Source organism: Erythrolamprus reginae, chromosome 3, assembly GCF_031021105.1.
Source record: "Erythrolamprus reginae isolate rEryReg1 chromosome 3, rEryReg1.hap1, whole genome shotgun sequence".
In the NCBI taxonomy this organism is placed as follows: Eukaryota; Metazoa; Chordata; class Lepidosauria; order Squamata; family Dipsadidae; genus Erythrolamprus; species Erythrolamprus reginae.
Genome location: NC_091952.1, coordinates 30,438,733 through 30,460,182, shown reverse-complemented (window position 1 = coordinate 30,460,182; position 21,450 = coordinate 30,438,733). Strand labels below are relative to the sequence as shown.

Genomic DNA, 21,450 nt, shown 5'->3' with positions numbered 1-21,450 from the left:
ACAACCCCTGTTTTATAAACAGTATTTTTAAATGCCACCCTTACCAAATTTTGAGAATATTTCTTGAAGTCTCTCGTCTGTCATATCCTCTCCAAAGTTTTTGATGTAGACATTAGTGAATTCCATTGCTTTGGCTCCACATTCTGCTTCTCGTTCTCGGCGGGATTTAAAGTGGCCAACAAATCTGCGGGGTCAAGACAGGAGATGTGAAGCCACCTCTTAAAAGGGCATTGTGAGAGCTGAAGACACCTCCTACTCTCTTTTATTCAGCTGACAAATTATGTGGGCGGGGCAGCTTCTTGCTTGCAAAGCCAAGGCTTGTGTTCTCCGGTGACTCTTTTAGAAGCCAAATTTTGCTAAACTTCAGAAAGAGGCAGGATTGTATGCTTTGGCATGTTTGTAAAGGTATTTCCTTTAGGGCAGTGGCCCCCACTCTCTGAGCCGCAGCCCACTACCAGGCCATGGCCTATTTGGAATTGGGCCTCATGAGTGGCTGCCTGGAGCATGCCACTTGTGCAAGTGGCAGACCAGTGGGCAATCTCTCTCTCTCTCTCTCTCTCTCTCTCTCTCTCACACACACACACACACACACACCAGCCTGTTGCTGGTGCAAGTCAAGCTGTGCACGTGGACACTAGTTTAGCATAGCCCAGTTCCCCTCTCCTGCTCCCCAGCCAGGCCTCCAAACTGCAAAGGTTGGGGAACCACCGCTTTAGGGGAATCCAGAGGTTAAATAATAGAATAGAATAGAGTAGAGCAGTGTTTCCCAACCTTGGCAACTTGAAGATATTTGGACTTCAACTCCCAGAATTCCCCAGCCAACAAATGCTGGCTGGGGAATTCTGGGAGTTGAAGTCCAGATACCTTCAAGTTGCCAAGGTTGGGAAACACTGGAGTAGAGTAGAGTAGAGTTGTAGAATAGAGTTGTAGAATAGAATAGAATAGAATAGGAATTTTATTGGCCAGGTGTGATTGGACAAACAAGGAATTTGTCTTGGTGCATATGCTCTTAGTGTGATGAAATTGAGAAGCGTTTTTAATCTCACCTATTTTTAAAATCCTCACCCCACCCTTAAAAATGATGTTTCTAAGTGTTCAATGCCTTAAAGTCAATTTTTAAAAAACAAAAACGCCAATACCGCATTTTTCGGAGTATAAGACACACCTTTTTCCTCCCTAAAAGAGGCTTAAAATTCAGGTGCGCCTTATATTCTTATATTCTCCTACCTTGCAGGTTCTTTCAAACATTCTGCAAAAAATGTTTTCCAAGCCCTAAGTCTTTGCAGGATCTACTAACTTTCAAAAATTCAGAGTTTTTTTGCTTCCCAGGAGATCCTAGAACTAAACCTAGATCTTATACATTCAAAACCCACATTTATCACCAAGACACAACTGTTTCTTTAAGCTATGCTAGAATTGCAGGTCTTTGGAGAGGGGCGGCATACAAATCTAATAAACTATAACTATAACTATTTCCATTATAAAGAATAGGGGACGGGGGAGGATCATTGCGTCTTCTGCTCAAGCTTCTACTTACACCTTGCGATCATTTAGCAGCATTCCGTTCATTGTATCAATTGCTCTATTTGCTGCCTCGTGGGTCTCAAAATGGACGAACCCATAGCCCCTAGATCCGTTCTCATCACAAACAACCTGTTGAGAAATTTAAGAGAACGGTGAGAAAAAGAAAACGAGGCAAATCAAAACTTTATTTTATTTTATTTCAAAAAATGATAGGATGGCAGTTTGTATAAACATAACATTAGAAAATGTAATGATAAAAAGTAAAGATAAAAGACAACAGGACAGTAGGATAAGGACGGTAGGCACAATGGTGCGCTTATTATTATTATTATTATTATTATTATTATTATTATTATTTATTAGATTTGTATGCCGCCCCTCTCCGTAGACTCAGGGCGGCTCACAGCAATGATAAAAACAATATACAATGACAAATCTAATAGTTAGAATCTAAAATAACAATAATACATTTTAAAAAGTCTAAAAAACAAGAAACCCCAATATATAAAAAACATACATACAGTCATATCATACACAAAAAAACCTACATAGGCAGGGGGAGATGTTTCAGTTCTCCCACGCTTGACGACAGAGGTGGGTTTTAAGGAGTTTACGAAAGGCAAGGAGGGTGGGGGCAGTTCCAATCTCTGGAGGGAGCTGACTCCAGAGGGTCAAAGCAGCCACAGAGAAGGCTCTTCCTCTGGGTCCCGCCAAACGACATTGTTTAGTTAACGGGACCCGGAGGAGACCAACTCTGTGGGACCTAACCGGTCGCTGGGATTCGTGCGGCAGAAGGCGGTCTCGTAGATAACCTGGTCTGGTGCCATGAAGGGCTTTATAGGTGATGACCAACACTTTGAATTGTGACCGGAAATTGATCGGCAACCAATGCACTACTGCTTATGCACGCCCCTTACAGATCTCTTAGAAAGGGGGAGAAGTCAACTGTAGATAATCTAAGGTTAAAGGTTTTGTCATTAGGAGTAGAAACCACAGTCAGGTAGTGCATTCTAGGCACTGATCACTCTATTGCTGAAGTTGTATTTTTTGCAGCCTAGTTCAGAGCAGTTAACATTTACTTTAAATCTTGGAACTTGGAATTGATAATCAGTCCATTGCTTGCCTTTAATATTCCCAGTTCCCAAGAATAATAAGAGGGATGGTTTGCATCCATCATACAGAGGTACCCAGGTGCTCGGTGAGGAATTCAGAACTTTTTTGGACAGGCATTTAAACTAGGTAAAGGGGACAGAGATGTAACTGATGTGGGTGATTTCTGTCCCCGACCAATGAGGATAAAGCAGTTTTTGGAAGCTTATGAAAAGGGAGCTGCAAATAATATAGATGTAGTTGTTGATGATAAGGGGCAAACTAATAACGAAAATAATGTTCTTCGGGTAATGTGCACAAATGCTCGAAGCTTGAGCAACAAGCTCTGTGAATTAATGGCCATAATATCTAGAGATAATTTGGACCTGGTTGCCATAACTGAGACATGGTTTAAGGATTCTAATGAATGGGAAATATCCATACCAGGATATACACTGTATAGGAAGGATAGAATAGAGAGAAGGGGAGGTGGAGTAGCCATTTATATTAAAGAAAGTCTAAAAACAACACTAATTCAAAATACGTGTCAAGATCTAGAGACTCTCTGGCTTTGCATGCAAAATAAAGAAGGTTCTGTCATTAGAATTGGGGTGATCTATAGGCCTCCAGGGCAATCCGAGGAATATGACAACAAGATGGTGGATGAAATTACCCAAATGGTAGTAAAGGGAGATATTGTGGTTATGGGTGATTTCAACATGCCTGATGTTGACTGGAATATCCCCAGTGCCCTTACATGCAAAAGTAAGAATATAGTAGAGGCCTTTACAGGAGCAGCTCTGGCACAGCTGGTTAAGACACCAACTAGAGGGGAGAATATTCTAGATTTAGTTTTTACGAATGGGAATTGGGTTTCAGATGTCAAGGTGGGAGAAAATTTAGGTTGCAGTGACCATCTATGTTTGTGGTTTGATGTAAAAACTCATTGTGAGCAATCCTATAATGCAACCAAAGTATTGGATTTCAGAAAAACAAATTTTAATGCAATGGGAGAATATTTAGATAATGAATTAAAGGGGAGGGATAAAATGGCAGGAGCGAGCATCCAGTGAACTGTATTAAAAAAGGCCATCTTAAAAGCCACTGGACTGTATGTAAGACAAATAACTAAAGGTAAAAGGAAGAAGAAACCGCTATGGTTTAGCAATGATGTAAGGGCTATAGTCAATGAAAAAAAGGCTGCCTATAGGAGGTATAAAGAGTCTGGAAGTATAGCTGATAGGGAGGTGTATAAAATGAGACAGAAGGAGGCGAAACAGATAATATATGATGCTAAAGCCTCAAAAGAGGAAGAAATTGCCAAATCTGTAAAGAAGGGGGATAAAACCTTCTTCAGATATATTAATGATAAGAAGAAGAAAAACTGCGGCATCACGAAGCTTAGTACCGGGAATAATACATGCATTAATGGGAATAAGGAGATCGCTGACCATTTCAATAGCTACTTCTGTTCAGTTTTCTCAAAAGACACCTTACAAAATAATACTATAGAGGGATATAGCATTGCTTCCAACTGTACGGATTCAGCTCCAGTGATCTTAGAAGCCGATGTCTTAGAAGAACTTGAACGATTAAAGATAAATAAGGCAATGGGTCCAGATGGCATCCACCCCAGAGTTCTTAAAGAACTCAGATCTGTCATTACTACCCCCCTGACTGATTTGTTTAACCAATCGTTGTTAACAGGAGAAGTTCCTGAGGATTGGAGAATGGCCAGTGTTGTGCCTATTCACAAGAAGGGCAGTAGAGAAGAAGCTGGTAACTACAGGCCAGTTAGCTTGACATCAGTTGTAGTTAAAATGATGGAGACTCTACTCAAAAAGAGGATAAATCAGCACCTAAAAAACAATAACTTATTGGACCCAAATCAGCATGGCTTTACTGAAGGCAAATCATGTCAGACTAATCTCATTGATTTCTTTGACTATGTCACAAAGGTGTTGGATGAAGGTGGTGCCGTGGATATTGCCTACCTGGACTTCAGCAAAGCCTTTGATACGGTTCCACATAAAGAGCTGATAGATAAATTAGTGAAGATTGGACTTAATCCCTGGATAGTTCAATGGATTTGCAGCTGGCTGAAGCGTAGACATCAGAGAGTTATTGTTAATGGCGAGTATTCTGAGCAGAGTCAGGTTACAAGCGGTGTGCCACAAGGGTCTGTTCTGGGTCCTATTCTTTTTAATATATTTGTGAGTGACATAGGGAAAGGTTTGGTAGGGAAGGTTTGCCTATTTGCCGATGACTCTAAAGTGTGCAATAGGGTTGATATTCCTGGAGGCGTCTGTAATATGGTAAATGATTTAGCTTTACTAGATAAATGGTCTAAGCAATGGAAACTGCAGTTTAATGTTTCCAAATGTAAAATAATGCACTTGGGGAAAAGGAATCCTCAATCTGAGTATTGTATTGGCAGTTCTGTGTTGGCAAATACTTCAAAAGAAAAGGATTTAGGGGTAGTGATTTCTGACAGTCTCAAAATGGGTGAACAGTGCAGTCAGGCGGTAGGGAAAGCAAGTAGGATGCTTGGCTGCATAGCTAGAGGTATAACAAGCAGGAAGAGGGAGATTATGATCCCACTATATAGAATGCTGGTGAGACCACATTTGGAATACTGTGTTCAGTTCTGGAGACCTCACCTACAAAAAGATATTGACAAAATTGAACGGGTCCAAAGACGGGCTACAAGAATGGTGGAAGGTCTTAAGCATAAAACGTATCAGGAAAGACTTAATGAACTCAATCTGTATAGTCTAGGACAGAAGGAAAAGGGGGGACATGATCGAAACATTTAAATATATTAAAGGGTTAAATAAGGTCCAGGAGGGAAGTGTTTTTAATAGGAAAGTGAACACAAGAACAAGGGGACACAATCTGAAGTTAGTTGGGGGAAAGATCAAAAGCAACATGAGAAAATATTATTTTACTGAAAGAGTAATAGATCCTTGGAACAAACTTCCAGCAGATGTGGTAGATAAATCCACAGTAACTGAATTTAAACATGCCTGGGATAAACATATATCCATCCTAAGATAAAATACAGAAAATAGTATAAGGGCAGACTAGATGGACCATGAGGTCTTTTTCTGCCGTCAGACTTCTATGTTTCTAATAGCTATTACCTGCTTAACCTGAAGTCATCTAAGAATGTCTCATAATCTCCAACTAATAATCTGTACTGTTGATGCTGGATGGAGATTATATGGATAGTGTATGGAAGCATATTTGGAGATATATCAGTTTATACATTTCTAGAGCTACCGGTTCCAGAGAGAAGAGGAAACAATATCTAAACTAATTCTGTCCGCCAAAACCAGCTGCTCTTCTGGAGCCATTCTAGTCATTTTGAAAGCTGAGAAACCATCATCTAGTCCAGTGATGGCAAACCTATGGCATGGGTGCCACAGGTGGCACGCGGAGCCATATCTGCTGCCACGCAAACCGTTGCCCTCGCTCAGCTCCAATGTGCATGTGTGTGCCGACCAGCTGATTTTTGGCTTGCCCAGATACTCTGGGAGGGCGTTTTTGTCTTCCCGAGAGTCTCAGAGGGGATGGGGAGGGCGTTTTTATCCTGTCCTCGGCTCCAGGGAAGCCTTTGGAGTCTGGGGAGGGTGAAACATGAGCCTACTGGGCCCACCAGAAGTTGGGAAACAGGCTGTTTTCGGCCTCCAGAAGGCCTCCAGGGGGCAGGGGAAGCTGATTCTCCCTCCCCATGTATTGAATTATGGGTGTGGGCACTCGCACATGCACGATAGCATGCGTGCACGCTCTTTCAGCACCCGAGGAGAAAAAGGTTCGCCATCACTGATCTAGTCCCATCCTGAAAGGATGCTGGGAGAAAGTGTGTTTAGTGTATTTTTTAGTGTATTTATTTATTTGTCCAATACACAATACATATTAAAGAGAATAGACATGTAGTAATATATATAAAGAAAAGGATAGAAGAAAAGATATAAAAATAGAGGAGAAGATATATGAAAGGAAGAAAAGATATATGAGATAAAGGAGAGACAATTGGACAGGGGACGAAAGGCACACTGGTGCACTTATGTACGCCCCTTACTGACCTCTTAGGAACCTGGAGAGGTCAATCGTGGATAGTCTAAGGGAAAAATGTTGGGGGTTTGGGGTTGACACTACTGAGTCCGGTAATGAGTTCCACGCTTCGACTGTTAAAGTCATATTTTTTTACAGTCAAGTTTGGAGTGGTTAACATTAAGTTTGAATCTGTTGCGTGCTCTTGTGTTGTTGCGGTTGAAGCTGAAGTAGTCATTGACAGGCAGCATACGATCTTGTGGGCAATACTTAGATCGTGTTTTAGGCGTCGTAGTTCTAAGCTTTCTAGACCCAGTATTGTTAGTCTATTTTCGTAGGGTATTTTGTTTCGAGTGGAGGAGTGAAGGACTCTTTTGGACATTTTCAATGGTGTTGAATGATCCAGATCAGGGATGTCAAACTGGCAACCCATGGGCTGGATGCATCATGTGCAGGCCACACCCGCCCCAGCTCCATGAACATGAAAAAGGTCACAAAATGTCATGTGACAGCAATGTGATAGACACTGTGATCTAAATATTTCACCCAAAGGAAAAATAGTTGAAAGTCTTATCACATTGAAAGCCATTTAAACAATAACAAATTGATACTGCAACTGAACTTTGATAAGAAAAACTGACACAAACATGAATATAGTGTTCCCTTGATTTTCGCGGGTTCGAACTTCGCGAATAGCCAATACCACGGTTTTTAAAAAAATATTAATTAAAAAATACTTCGTGGTTTTTTTCCTATACCACGGTTTTTCCCACCCAATGACGTCATATGTCATCACCAAACTAATAATTTTTGCAAATAAATAACAAAAAAAATAATTATTGTTAATAAATAATTATGTTTATAAATATCAGGATCACTAAGTGTCTTATTCCATGGTGAGTACCAGTAATAATGGTGAGTAAATGGTTGTTAAGGGAATGGGAAATGGTAATTTAGGGGTTTAAAGTGTTAAGGGAAGGCTTGTGATACTGTCCATAGCCAAAAATGGTGTATTTACTTCCGCATCTCTACTTCGCGGAAATTTGACTTTCGCGGGCGGTCTCGGAACGCATCCCCCGCGGAAATCGAGGGAACACTGTATTTCAGACTTCCGAATGAAAATGCATCGTAAAAAGAGATAACTATATTTCAGAAAAAGTTTCACCCACTTTGCAAGAAAGAATATTTCCAAAAGCTGAGAATGTATCATATAAGGCCTTGTTATCAATGGAATCATCCAGATTCTTGATGAAAATATTCCCGACACCTGATTTCCTGAGTCCAGGATCTCGCTGGGACCACATGATACGAATGGGCCGACCTTTTATGACTTCAAAATTCATGGTGTCCAAAGCTCGTTCAGCTGGAAGAAGGAAAAATAAAAGCACATTCATTTACTAATCAATCAAACACAACTTGAGAAATACAAATTTATTTATTTATTTATTTATTGGATTTTTATGCCGCCCCTCTCCGGAGACTCGGGGGGGCGGGGGCTAACAGCAACAATAAAACAGTGTACAATAGTAATTCAATACTAAGAATGATTAAAACCCATTAATATAAAAACATACATACAAACATACCATGCATAGGATTGTAAAGGCCTAGGGGGAAAGAGGATCTCAATTCCCCCCATGCCTGACAGCAGAGGTGGGTTTTAAGTAGCTTACGAAAGGCAAGGAGGGTGGGGGCGATTCTAATCTCTGGGGGGAGTTGGTTCCAGAGGGCCGGGGCCGCCACAGAGAAGGCTCTTCCCCTGGGTCCCGCCAAGCGACATTGTTTGGTTGATGGGACCTGGAGAAGATCCACTCTGTGGGACCTAACTGGTCGCTGGGATTCGTGCAGCAGAAGGCGGTCCCTGAGATAATCTGGTCCGGTGCCATGAAGGGCTTTATAGGTCATAACCAACACTTTGAATTGTGACCGGACACTGATCGGCAACCAATGCAGACTGCGGAGTGTTGGTGTAATATGGGCATATTTGGGAAACCCCATGATTGCTCTTGCAGCTGCATTCTGCTCGTGCAGTGCACCAACATCTAATTTTTGAAATAGTTCAGAATTACCAACATAGATTATCTCCAAAAAAACCAAGAGACAGGATAAGGGTTTAAGAAATCACTGGTTTTCACAGAGTTGTTTTTGCATGTGAAATCCTAAATTTAAAATGATCAAAATAAAAACTGTAATATAAAACTGATTAACATATAAATATATACTTCTGCAGCATATGCATTGCATTTTTATTTAATGAAACTTTTTTTTCTGATGAAAAGCTTAAAATGTACATGTTCAATCTGATGTTTCAAACATTATTTTGAGAAACAAAGGCCCTGCCAGAAATTATGAATTTAGAGTGATGTTGTCAGGTTGAATCTATGATCATTAACATACTCATTGTTGGTGTCTGACACCATTAATAAAATCCATAAGGACAACATTTTGCATTAAAAATTAACATTTGAATTTGCAGATTATGAGTAGAAGAGGTGGTCCTTGTTTCATCACTTGCTTCCTCAAAACAATATTTTTAAAATGTTTTTAAATTAAAAAGACTAGTTCTCCCATTTCTTCAGATTGAAATAGATCAATGTCGCATTCTGATTTTTAACATAAGAGCACAGACTGCCATTAAAAGCTGGAGAAATAAAAACATCACATTTAAACAATGGGTAAGCAAGTCTGAGTGTGAACACAATTACGAAAAATAAGAAATATTGCTATAAAGGATATATGAAACATTTTCCTTCAGAAAAAGGAAAATAAGATTGAAAAAGAAACATTATCTCATAAAATCTAAAGCTTTTAAAAGTAAACTATTTGGAGGAAAATGGGAAAAGAAGGTGTATTTTGGTGTGTATTGCATTTGTGTACAGTATCAATAGTAAATCAAGCAAAGAGTTCTTACCATCAGCAGGCTGTTGAAAATTTATGTAAGCATAGCCTAGAGATCGCCGTGTGGCAACATCTCGACAAACTCTGATGGACATGATGGATCCAGCAGGTGAGAACTTCTCATACAATATGGCTTCAGTCACATCTGGATGCAGGTCACCCACATAGAGAGAAGCTAGAGGATATCCTGGGCCACTAGCATTCATGGTCAATCATTTAGTGGAACTTTGGAAGTGAAGCAGAACCTAGTTACTACTAAGTTGCTTAATGTAGACTTTTGAGACACAAAAGCATGAGGTTAGAATAGCTACGATAGCACTCCATGTAGGTTTGACAATAGTGCAGTGAATAAACTCACATGGTATCCGGGGAAAAATATTTAAAGTGAACTACATTCCAATATATAATTGAAAGCAAAGTGTATATATAAGCTCTCCACACCCAGGTCTACCTAAACTAGAAACCAATCCCTTTTCCATAATCCCCATTATATTGCAATAAGACTAGGAGGGGTGGTAAAGGAATTCAACTCTCTATAAGGAGAAAATATGCTGTTTTTATTACTGTTGTTAGCCACCCCGAGTCTGCGGAGAGGGGCGGCATACAAATTAAATAAATAAATAAATAAATAAATAGATAGATAGATAGATAGATAGATAGATAGATAGATAGATAGATAGACAGACAGATAGACAGATAGACAGATAGATAAATAAATAAAATAAAATAAAATAAGATAAAATAAAATAAAATAAAATAAAATAAAATAAGAAATGCTAGTTAGAGAATTCTGGGACGTTGCTCATGTTGAGAAACATTGTAGTAAACTGACTTGGTACTTATTTGGAAACTCTTTGTATCTTCTTAGAGAAGTACAAGAGGCTGAGATTATACTAAACTCATTATACTTCATGATAAGCTATTATCCTAAGATTGCTAAACTGGAGTAAGTATCCCAAGATTGCTAATTTTTATGGCCAAGCAATTTTCAAAGCCAGCTCACACTATTCAGTCTAACCATATTCTCAGAAGAGGTCACTGGTAAAATGATTTTATACTAGAAGAAGAGAGTAGGTCTTTTCCAAACTGAGTTCTAAACCTTTTTTGAATCTTACAATGGCTTCCCACACTAATGCCTATGCATATATGGGAGAAATAACATATGAAGCATCTTATATAAACTTTGCCAGTAGACAGAGTTAATGAGACAAGTGTTCTGATGAAATTTTACTTTTTCTATATGATATTCATACTAATCTCAAATTTAATGTTCTGAAAGGGAAGGTTTAAACTTCTTTCTCATATTTTCTTCTCTATTAAATGCAAACAATTATTTTATTGATTGTTCATTTGCAGGGAAAATATCATTATGTATCTAAAATTTACAGTCTTCCTTGTTAAGAAACTACAAACTCACAATGCTTCTTACAACCTTTTTCTGTGCTTTTATATAGTACAAGTAGTGAAGAGTTTTAAGAGAAAGATACAATGCTGTATCAGTTATTTTCCTAATTGTTCAAAACTACTTCAAAAGAGAGTTACAAAAGTATTTTTTGCATCATATTTTTTTTTATTTTTTCTCCAACACCAAGTTAAAAATAAAACAATACATAGTTTCCAACACAAAGTCCAGCTTATTGTCAAACATATACACATTTTCCCTTTTTACCTTGTAATCATTCAGTGGAGGCACTTATATCTCTCTTTCACAAAGTATTTGTAAAAACATATCATATCTTATATATTCAAAAAACTCTAAGAGAGTTACAAAAGTATTTAATCGTCCTAGGAAAATTATAAGAGCACCCTGGATTATGGATACTTTAAAAATGAGTTTAGGTTTAAAAAAACTCTCAAATGTATCAATAGATAAACTAATACTTTACATTACCAATAATTCTTAATTATCTTTCCTTATAATTTCTATTAACCTCAAGTGGTCAGGTTAGGTTGAAACTGGTAACAAAATAGTTGCAAAAATGTTTTGATTTGATGCAAAACTAATTTTTAAAATGGCCACTGTTTCTGGATAATTAATTCAGATGCAACTCAACAAACCTTGTTTTAAAATGAGTTGTTTCAGTTCACTACCTATGCAATTATACCAGTTATTATTAATACCATAGATTAGTCTTTCTCAATCTGGTATTATCAAAACTATAAATCTCAGCCTAATATAGGCAAAAGATGACAGACAATACTGAGAATTGTAATTTCAGCATAGTTGGAAGCTTAGGAGTTTGAAGAAAGTCTCCTCCAATCACATCTGTCCCATTACAGCTGAAAGATTGAGAAGGGAGGTGGCACAGCCTTTTTACTGATTTCCACTTTTAAATTTATTTCAATTTCAAAGTCATAGAGGTCAAGGTACTTTGTTGCTGACATTTCCTAAAAAAGCACATACAGTATATGTTTTTAATAGATGAAAATAGCTACCACAACCATGTTTAAACAATGAACATAAATAAAAGAAAACAAATGTATGCCTTAGGACCAATGTTTGTTTACTCCTTACCTTATTCTTCTAATATAATTCTGTGTCCTCCTTTCCCCTAAAAGGTAACTTCACAACACCTCACTCAGTCTGAATAATGGGATGACCAAGCCAAAATCACACAGCTGGCTCGTGGAGCTATGGGAAAATATTAAGCAGCTGTGTAGGTAACAGACACTGGATTATATATCAGCCTATCACATTTTAAAACAGCATGTTGGTCAAATCCAACCTATGCAATTACCATACGGTTCTTAGGTTATGTATACTGAAAACATAGCTTAGTTGAATAAACCATGGTTAAAGTAGACAAGCATAGAAACACAGAAGATTGATGGCAGAAAAAGACCTCATGGTCCACCTAGTCTGCCCTTATACTATTTCCTGTATTTTATCTTAGGATGGATATATGTTTATCCAAGGCATGTTTAAATTCAGTTACTGTGGATTTACCAAACTCTGCTGGAAGTTTGTTGCAAGCTTCTACTACTCTTTCAGTAAAATATTATTTTCTCATGTTACTTCTAATCTTTCCCCCAACTAATCTCGGATGGTGCCCCCTTGTTCCTGTGTTCACTTTTCTATTAAAAAACACTTCTCTCCTGAACCTTATTTAACCCTTTAACATATTTAAATGTTTCGATCATGTCCCCCCTTTCCCTTTTGTCCTCCAGACTATACAGATTGAGTTCATTAAGCATTTTATACAAGCTCAACTACTGGCTACAGGTAATCTTGAGAAACCAGTCTATTGCAGGACAGAAGGGGCCTTAATAGATTTGTTCTATTTAATACAATACACTTTTGAGTTAAATAGTACCATTATTCACTTGCCTGTAGTACCTCTGTCCAATTTATTTCTGAAAATTAGTTTCCCCTTCTAACAAAATGGATTGCTGTTGGGAGTAAATATGTTGGGGCTCAAATTTCTGCACTCACCCCTTCTCCATCAAGCAGGCACTTACAGCAATGGAAAACCACTGGCAAAAAGCTCTCCTCTTGCACAGGTGCTCTTTAGTGTGGATAAAGTATTCAGAATCCCAGGGCCCCACCCTTCCCACTCACAGAGCAACAGGTGTAACCACCAGGCAGTTCCAACACCCTAATCATGCTGCTGCTCCTCTCCATTGAATCTTAGAGGAGAAGGTCAAAAGTTCGTTCTCAGCAGCAGGGAAATTTGTGGGGTGGGGAAAGAGGGCCTAATGGTGAGATTCTAGCTTAATGTCTTCTCCCAAGAAGCTTCCAGGCTTCCACATTTTTATCTGTGGTTTAAATCAATTGCTTAAGTAAAGAGCTGTTAATGTCTGGGTGCAGGTAGTCTTTAACAACCACAATTTGTGCTGCAGAGTGAGACTTTTCTTAAAGGCATTTTGCCCCATTTTTATGACTTTTCTTGCCACAGTTGTTAAGTGAATCCCTGCAGTGGTTAAATTAGTAACATGGTCGTTACAGGAATCTACCTTTCCAGTTGACTTTGCTTATCAGGAGGTCGCAGAAGGGGATCCCACGATCATAAAAGGGAGCCAGTTGCCAAGCGTGTCCATTTTGATCACGTGACCATGGTGATGCTGTGAAAAAGTCATGTCATTTTTTTTTAGTGTTTGTAACTTTGAACAGTCACTAAATGAACTATTGTAAATCCAAAGACTACGCGTATATTGCTGGAGTTCATACAATGACCTATAAAGCCCTACATGGCATCGGACCAGAATACCTACAGGAACGCCTTCTGCCACACGAATCCCAGCGGCCAATTAGGCCCCACAGAGTTGGCCTTTTCCAGGTCCCGTTGACTAAACAATGTCGTCTGGCGGGACCTAGGGGAAGAGCTTTCTCTGTGGTGGCACCGGCCCTCTGGAATCAACTCCCCCCCGGAGATTAGAATTGCCCCCCACCCTTCCCGTCTTCCGCAAGATGTTAAAGACTCACCTATGCCGCCAGGCATGGGGGGATTAATTCCTTCTTCTCTTCTGACTATAGCACTTGAGAATGGTAGAACTGTGTTGTATTGATTGTTTTTTATATTAAGGGGTTTTCTACTTTTTATTAATTGGATTTGTATCATCGTTACTGTATTTGTTGTTGTTGTGAGCTGCCCTGAGTCTTTGGAGAGGGGCGGCGTACAAATCTAATAAATTATTATTATTGTTCTGAGAAAGATATTCAGGAATGGGGCTTTAAAAAATCTCACAATAGCAGCTGTGACTGAGTATTTAAAGCCATGCTTCCTTATATGTATGTACAGTGCACCTAAGGGGGAAAAAAAGCAAGGTTTTTGGTGGTGATCGCCAGCTGGAATTTCTTGATACTCCCTCAAGGATGTTCCTGGCATTGGAGTTAAGGAATGGTAGTTACCAACTCAGAAATTAAAGGTCAAATAAGTATTGAGTACATACGCATGCTTATACTTTTCAGAGGTTTTGTTGATTGCATGTAATATTCTAATTTTCTGAGATGGTGATTTTGGGATTTTCATGAGCTGTACCCCATAATCATCACAATTATGACAAATTCATTGGGTAATTTGCAGTATTTGTTCTCCCAGAGTGGGGCTTTGTTAAAAGGAGGAAATGCTAACATATGCTACCTTGAACCTCAAGAGGAATGGTAGGGGAGAAGCCTAAGAAACCACATTTTTGTCTGTTAAATTCCATCCTTTGGGTTAGCTTTAGTCCAGTCTGTCGTGAAAACTATTCTCAAGCATATTGTTTTGACTACAGCCAATGCTGTTTATGATAACACTGACATTTTTAAAATTCTGGTATTTGAGTAGTCTAGATATTCCTACATTCTAGGAATAAGAGGACAGATAAATACCAGATCCTTGTAGGCAACTCATGTGATGAAATATTCTAGATCCAAGACAATTTATTTTTGAACCTATTTTCCCCTGAAATGCAAGTACTTTGGGACCCATTTTTGAAAACTACTTACACCTGATATACCTGATATGCTAAACTTTACAAAAAAAATTATTTTGAATAAAATCTCTATGGAAGTGCTAACAATATTTGCAAGATACCAGAGCTGCATTCCACTGTGTATGCATTATTGGTAAATCGTACTAACCAATTGCCCTGTTTTCACAATGAAGGGATTACAAGAGGGTTAGCATATAAATCAAATTAATAAATCCAATTAATATCCAATTATTAATCCAATTAATAAAATAAATAAATAGTAGGCACACAATGGGAACTACACATAAAGAGCAATAAATTGGCATTGGCAGCTACAAGAGCACTATGCAAAGGGTGGTAGAGTGAGGAAAAGGAAAGAAGTATGGTCATATGATAGAAACATAGAAACATAGAAGTCTGACGGCAGAAAAAGACCTCATGGTCCATCTAGTCTGCCCTTATACTATTTTCTGTATTTTATCTTAGGATGGATATATGTTTATCCCAGGCATGTTTAAATTCAGTTACTGTGGATTTATCTACCACATCTGCTGGAAGTTTGTTCCAAGGATCTACTACTCTTTCAGTAAAATAATATTTTCTCATGTTGCTTTTGATCTTTCCCCCAACTAACTTCAGATTGTGTCCCCTTGTTCTTGTGTTCACTTTCCTATTAAAAACACTTCCCTCCTGGACCTTATTTAACCCTTTAATATATTTAAACGTTTCGATCATGTCCCCCCTTTTCCTTCTGTCCTCCAGACTATACAGATTGAGTTCATTAAGTCTTTCCTGATACGTTTTATGCTTAAGACCTTCCACCATTCTTGTAGCCCGTCTTTGGACCCGTTCAATTTTGTCAATATCTTTTTGTAGGTGAGGTCTCCAGAACTGAACACAGTATTCCAAATGTGGTCTCACCAGCATTCTATATAGTGGGATCATAATCTCCCTCTTCCTGCTTGTTATACCTCTAGCTATGCAGCCAAGCATCCTACTTGCTTTCCCTACCGCCTGACTGCACTGTTCACCCATTTTGAGACTGTCAGAAATCACTACCCCTAAATCCTTTTCTTTTGAAGTATTTGCCAACACAGAACTGCCAATACAATACTCAGATTGAGGATTCCTTTTCCCCAAGTGCATTATTTTACATTTGGAAACATTAAACTGCAGTTTCCATTGCTTAGACCATTTATCTAGTAAAGCTAAATCATTTACCATATTACAGACGCCTCCGGGAATATCAACCCTATTGCACACTTTAGAGTCATCGGCAAATAGGCAAACCTTCCCTACCAAACCTTTCCCTATGTCACTCACAAATATATTAAAAAGAATAGGACCCAGAACAGACCCTTGTGGCACACCGCTTGTAACCTGACTCTGCTCAGAATACTCACCATTAACAATAACTCTCTGATGTCTACGCTTCAGCCAGCTGCAAATCCATTGAACTATCCAGGGATTAAGTCCAATCTTCACTAATTTATCTATCAGCTCTTTATGTGGAACCGTATCAAAGGCTTTGCTGAAGTCCAGGTAGGCAATATCCACGGCACCACCTTCATCCAACACCTTTGTGACATAGTCAAAGAAATCAATGAGATTAGTCTGACATGATTTGCCTTCAGTAAAGCCATGCTGATTTGGGTCCAATAAGTTATTGTTTTTTAGGTGCTGATTTATCCTCTTTTTGAGTAGAGTCTCCATCATTTTAACTACAACTGATGTCAAGCTAACTGGCCTGTAGTTACCAGCTTCTTCTCTACTGCCCTTCTTGTGAATAGGCACAACACTGGCCATTCTCCAATCCTCAGGAACTTCTCCTGTTAACAACGATTGGTTAAACAAATCAGTCAGGGGGGTAGTAATGACAGATCTGAGTTCTTTAAGAACTCTGGGGTGGATGCCATCTGGACCCATTGCCTTATTTATCTTTAATCGTTCAAGTTCTTCTAAGACATCGGCTTCTAAGATCACTGGAGCTGAATCCGTACAGTTGGAAGCAATGCTATATCCCTCTATAGTATTATTTTGTAAGGTGTCTTTTGAGAAAACTGAACAGAAGTAGCTATTGAAATGGTCAGCGATCTCCTTATTCCCATTAATGCATGTATTATTCCCGGTACTAAGCTTCGTGATGCCACAGTTTTTCTTCTTCTTATCATTAATATATCTGAAGAAGGTTTTATCCCCCTTCTTTACAGATTTGGCAATTTCTTCCTCTTTTGAGGCTTTAGCATCATATATTATCTGTTTCGCCTCCTTCTGTCTCATTTTATACACCTCCCTATCAGCTATACTTCCAGACTCTTTATACCTCCTATAGGCAGCCTTTTTTTCATTGACTATAGCCCTTACATCATTGCTAAACCATAGCGGTTTCTTCTTCCTTTTACCTTTAGTTATTTGTCTTACATACAGTCCAGTGGCTTTTAAGATGGCCTTTTTTAATACAGTCCATTGGATGCTCGCTCCTGCCATTTTATCCCTCCCCTTTAATTCATTATCTAAATATTCTCCCATTGCATTAAAATTTGTTTTTCTGAAATCCAATACTTTGGTTGCATTATAGGATTGCTCACAATGAGTTTTTACATCAAACCACAAACATAGATGGTCACTGCAACCTAAATTTTCTCCCACCTTGACATCTGAAACCCAATTCCCATTCGTAAAAACTAAATCTAGAATATTCTCCCCTCTAGTTGGTGTCTTAACCAGCTGTGCCAGAGCTGCTCCTGTAAAGGCCTCTACTATATTCTTACTTTTGCATGTAAGGGCAATGGGGATATTCCAGTCAACATCAGGCATGTTGAAATCACCCATAACCACAATATCTCCCTTTACTGCCATTTGGGTAATTTCATCCACCATCTTGTTGTCATATTCCTCGGATTGCCCTGGAGGCCTATAGATCACCCCAATTCTAATGACAGAACCTTCTTTATTTTGCATGCAAATCCAGAGAGTCTCTAGATCTTGACACGTATTTTGAATTAGTGTTGTTTTTAGACTTTCTTTAATATAAATGGCTACTCCACCTCCCCTTCTCTCTATTCTATCCTTCCTATAGTGTATATCCTGGTATGGATATTTCCCATTCATTAGAATCCTTAAACCATGTCTCAGTTATGGCAACCAGGTCCAAATTATCTCTAGATATTATGGCCGTTAATTCACAGAGCTTGTTGCTCAAGCTTCGAGCATTTGTGCACATTACCCGAAGAACATTATTTTCGTTATTAGTTTGCCCCTTATCATCAACAACTACATCTATATTATTTGCAGCTCCCTTTTCATAAGCTTCCAAAAACTGCTTTATCCTCATTGGTCGGGGACAGAAATCACCCACATCAGTTACATCTCTGTCCCCTTTACCTAGTTTAAATGCCTGTCCAAAAAAGTTCTGAATTCCTCACCGAGCACCTGGGTACCTCTGTATGATGGATGCAAACCATCCCTCTTAAACAACTCCCTATTAGACCACCTACTGACATCATGACTTACATAGCCAAAACCTTCAGCTTTACACCACTGCCTTAACCACACATTAAACTCTCTGATACACGTTGTTTTATCCTCTTGGCCACAAACCGGTAACACCTCTGAGAAAGTCACTGAATCAGTTATTTTACCCAGCTCCACATTCTCTGCCTGAGGGACCTTCAGTTTCCCATTTAGCAATGTAACACAGAACTGCAGGTCCTACAGCTGCAGTTGCTAAAGGAAGATTACTTATATCTTTTTGCCTCTCTAGTTGATTAGACATAATATTTTTGACATACTATAGTGTTCTAGAAACCCCCCCCCCTCATCCTTCATGTACTGTATACAGGTGAAACTCAAAAAATTAGAATATTGTGCACACATTCATTTCTTTCAGTAACGCAACTTTAAAAAGGTGAAACCTAATATATGAGATACACTCATAACGTGCAAGGCAAGATAGTTCAAGCCATGATTTGTCATAATTGTGATGATTCTGGGGTATAGCTCATGAAAACCCCAAATTCACCATCTCAGAAAATTAGAATATTACATGCAATCAATAAAACAAGGAAACAATATCGGACCTCTGAAAAGTATAAGCACGCATATGTACTCAGTACTTCGTTTGGGCCCCTTTTGCATGGCATGGAAGCTATCAGCCTCTGGCATTGCTGAGGTGTTATGGAAGACCAGGATGCTTCAATAGTGGTCTTCATCTCTTCTGCATTGTTCGGCCTCATGTCTTTCATCTTTCTCTTGGCAATGCCCCAGATTCTCTATGGGGTTCAGCTCAGGCGAGTTTGCTGGCCAATCAGGCACAGTAATCCCACGGTCATTGAAGCAGGTTTTGGTGCTTTTGGCAGTATGGGCAGGTGCCAAGTCCTGCTGGAAAATTGAAATCAGGATCACCATAAAGCTTGTTTGCGGAAGGAAGCATGGTCAAAAATTTCCAGGCAGATGGCTGCATTGATTGTGGAAACTTTTGCATCTCATTTGGAAACCAAGGACCCAGAATACGGAGGAAGAATGAAGAGGCACATAGTACTATTGTTCCCTCTAATTTTTTGTGGGGGTGGGTGGAAAAGTATAGTGTCTGAGCGGCAGTACTGGGCGGCACAGATATAATAAATAAATAAACAAACAAATAAACAAACAAACAAATAGAAAACCCACCGTTTTGCCTCAGAGAATTTAAAAATAAAATACTGTACTGTGTGTCTATAACAGTGAGCTCATAATAGGGCAACTCTATCAATATCAAAATGCCACTTAAATAGTTGAGCTAGTTTCAAACTAGATTTTGATTTTCTTTCTCTCTTCCTTACTCCCATTCTTTTTCTTTCTCTTTTCCTTCCTCTCTTTTTTGTTTCTCTCTCTTCCTCTCTCTCTCCTTCCCTCTCACTCTTTCCCTCTCGGCTTCTGGGCAGGTTTGGAAAACTCTGAGTTGATGATGATTTTTAAGTGAGCGATTGCTCACTGCTCAGCTTAGAGGGAACTATGGCACACACTACAAGATGCTTGAGGTCCACTGTGATGTTTCTACAGTCTGTGCTGATTTTTTTTGGGGGGGGAGGCGCATGTCATCTGCTGGTGTTGGTCCACTGTGCTTCATTAAGTCCAGAGTCAAGGCAGCCATCTACCAGATTTTGGACCACTTCATGCTTCCCCCCGCAGAGTTTTATGGGGATGCTGATGTGGCCAGCTTGATGTTCTGCAGCCTGGGAAAAGCCCTCTCGAGCTGTTTTCACTGGCAGAGGCACTGCAGGCCAATCCTTTGCTGTTTCCATGGTGGCCTTGTGGGCCAGATCTAAGCATCCTGCAAGTCAGATCCAGCCTGTGGGCCTCAAATTTGACACCCGTTATAGGATGATCAAGCCATTTTCCAACTTGTGGTTCTAAAATGTAAGATTCCAACATCCTGGGAGGCTAGAATCTCACACTCACTAAACAACTAATAAAGAAAATCTCGCAGGCACAAATGTGTGGAGATCAAATGGGGTGGGATGAAACATGCATCATGACATAAATGAAATGACTTTGATATCTGCATTGGGTATCATTATACAGATATGCCATCATTTTATTGTGGCTTTGCTAGGACATCAATGCTTGGGATGTGTGGCATTCCTCCTAAAATATGATAGCTGAATCTGACTGAAGTGTAAAATAGCATAGTTCATCCATTGCTAAGGTTTATCTTAGAGATTTATCTATCTAAAGACACTTAATCGTTATATAGGCCAGAAACCAGGCATTCTCAAAACTGTGTAATAGTATGTACATACTACATCACAGGAATATCTCCAATGAATAAAACTGATTTCACTGGGATTCACACCCAACGAGTTTTTATTGCAGTAGTTTTTTAAAATTATTAGTATTGCAGTCAGCTCAAGCAGTCTGGAAGCTGTCAAAATTTGCTTCTGCTTTGCCTCAACAACTTAAAGGGAACATACCACCATGGCTCACATTGAAATTTCCTTTGGGAGTCTCGATCTGAAAATCCATTCTACAATCTCTATTTCTGAGACCATTATAAAATATAAAATCTTGTCTTACTTTTGTAATAAATGTAGCTTTTGAGCAAATGAGTTCATACTTCATTTCAGAAATAATCTGAGGGCCAATCTACTTTGAAGTTAAAAAGAATCTAAAAACATTCCAAAAGGTTTCTTTCTGCATTTACAGGAAATGCAAAACTACAGAGGCAAAGAAATCTATGTAAAGTAGATTTCTAAATGAAGGGGCCACAGAATTTACATGTGTATAAAAACATCGAGATAATTCCTAGCGATTGAATTATTCTCTTATCTGGATTGCAGCAGTATACAAGGTCACTCAGACACACATACCCCATTACCCCATTCCTCTATTTCGGAATGTCAATTCTAGTTCATAGATGTTATCCATTATTTGCAACTAACAAATATGTGCTGGAAACTAACTTTGGTTTCAGATATTGTCAGGACAGCTTTAACTCCAGAGATACACATT

The 21,450-nt window shown here is 38.9% G+C and overlaps 1 protein-coding gene across 6 annotated transcripts in view; it reads right to left on the bottom strand.

Annotated features, from left to right (window-relative positions):
* The window catches only part of PABPC1L (poly(A) binding protein cytoplasmic 1 like), a 35,335-nt gene extending 21,962 nt beyond the window's left edge, over positions 1 to 13,373 (bottom strand). The window contains exons 1-6 of one of the 6 annotated variants that reach the window (XM_070744706.1): positions 13,001 to 13,373; positions 12,083 to 12,220; positions 9,581 to 9,792; positions 7,839 to 8,032; positions 1,538 to 1,653; positions 45 to 184 (exon numbers count right to left, since the gene is read on the bottom strand). In XM_070744706.1, the coding sequence (XP_070600807.1) occupies positions 45 to 184; positions 1,538 to 1,653; positions 7,839 to 8,032; positions 9,581 to 9,773 (643 nt within the window). In that variant the 5' untranslated portion in view covers positions 9,774 to 9,792; positions 12,083 to 12,220; positions 13,001 to 13,373. Of the gene's footprint in view, positions 1 to 44; positions 185 to 1,537; positions 1,654 to 7,838; positions 8,033 to 9,580; positions 9,793 to 12,082; positions 12,221 to 12,895 lie in introns of all 6 variants that reach the window. The other 5 variants (XM_070744704.1, XM_070744705.1, XM_070744708.1 and 2 more) reach the window with 5 other exon arrangements.
* Positions 13,374 to 21,450: the final 8,077 nt, after the last annotated feature.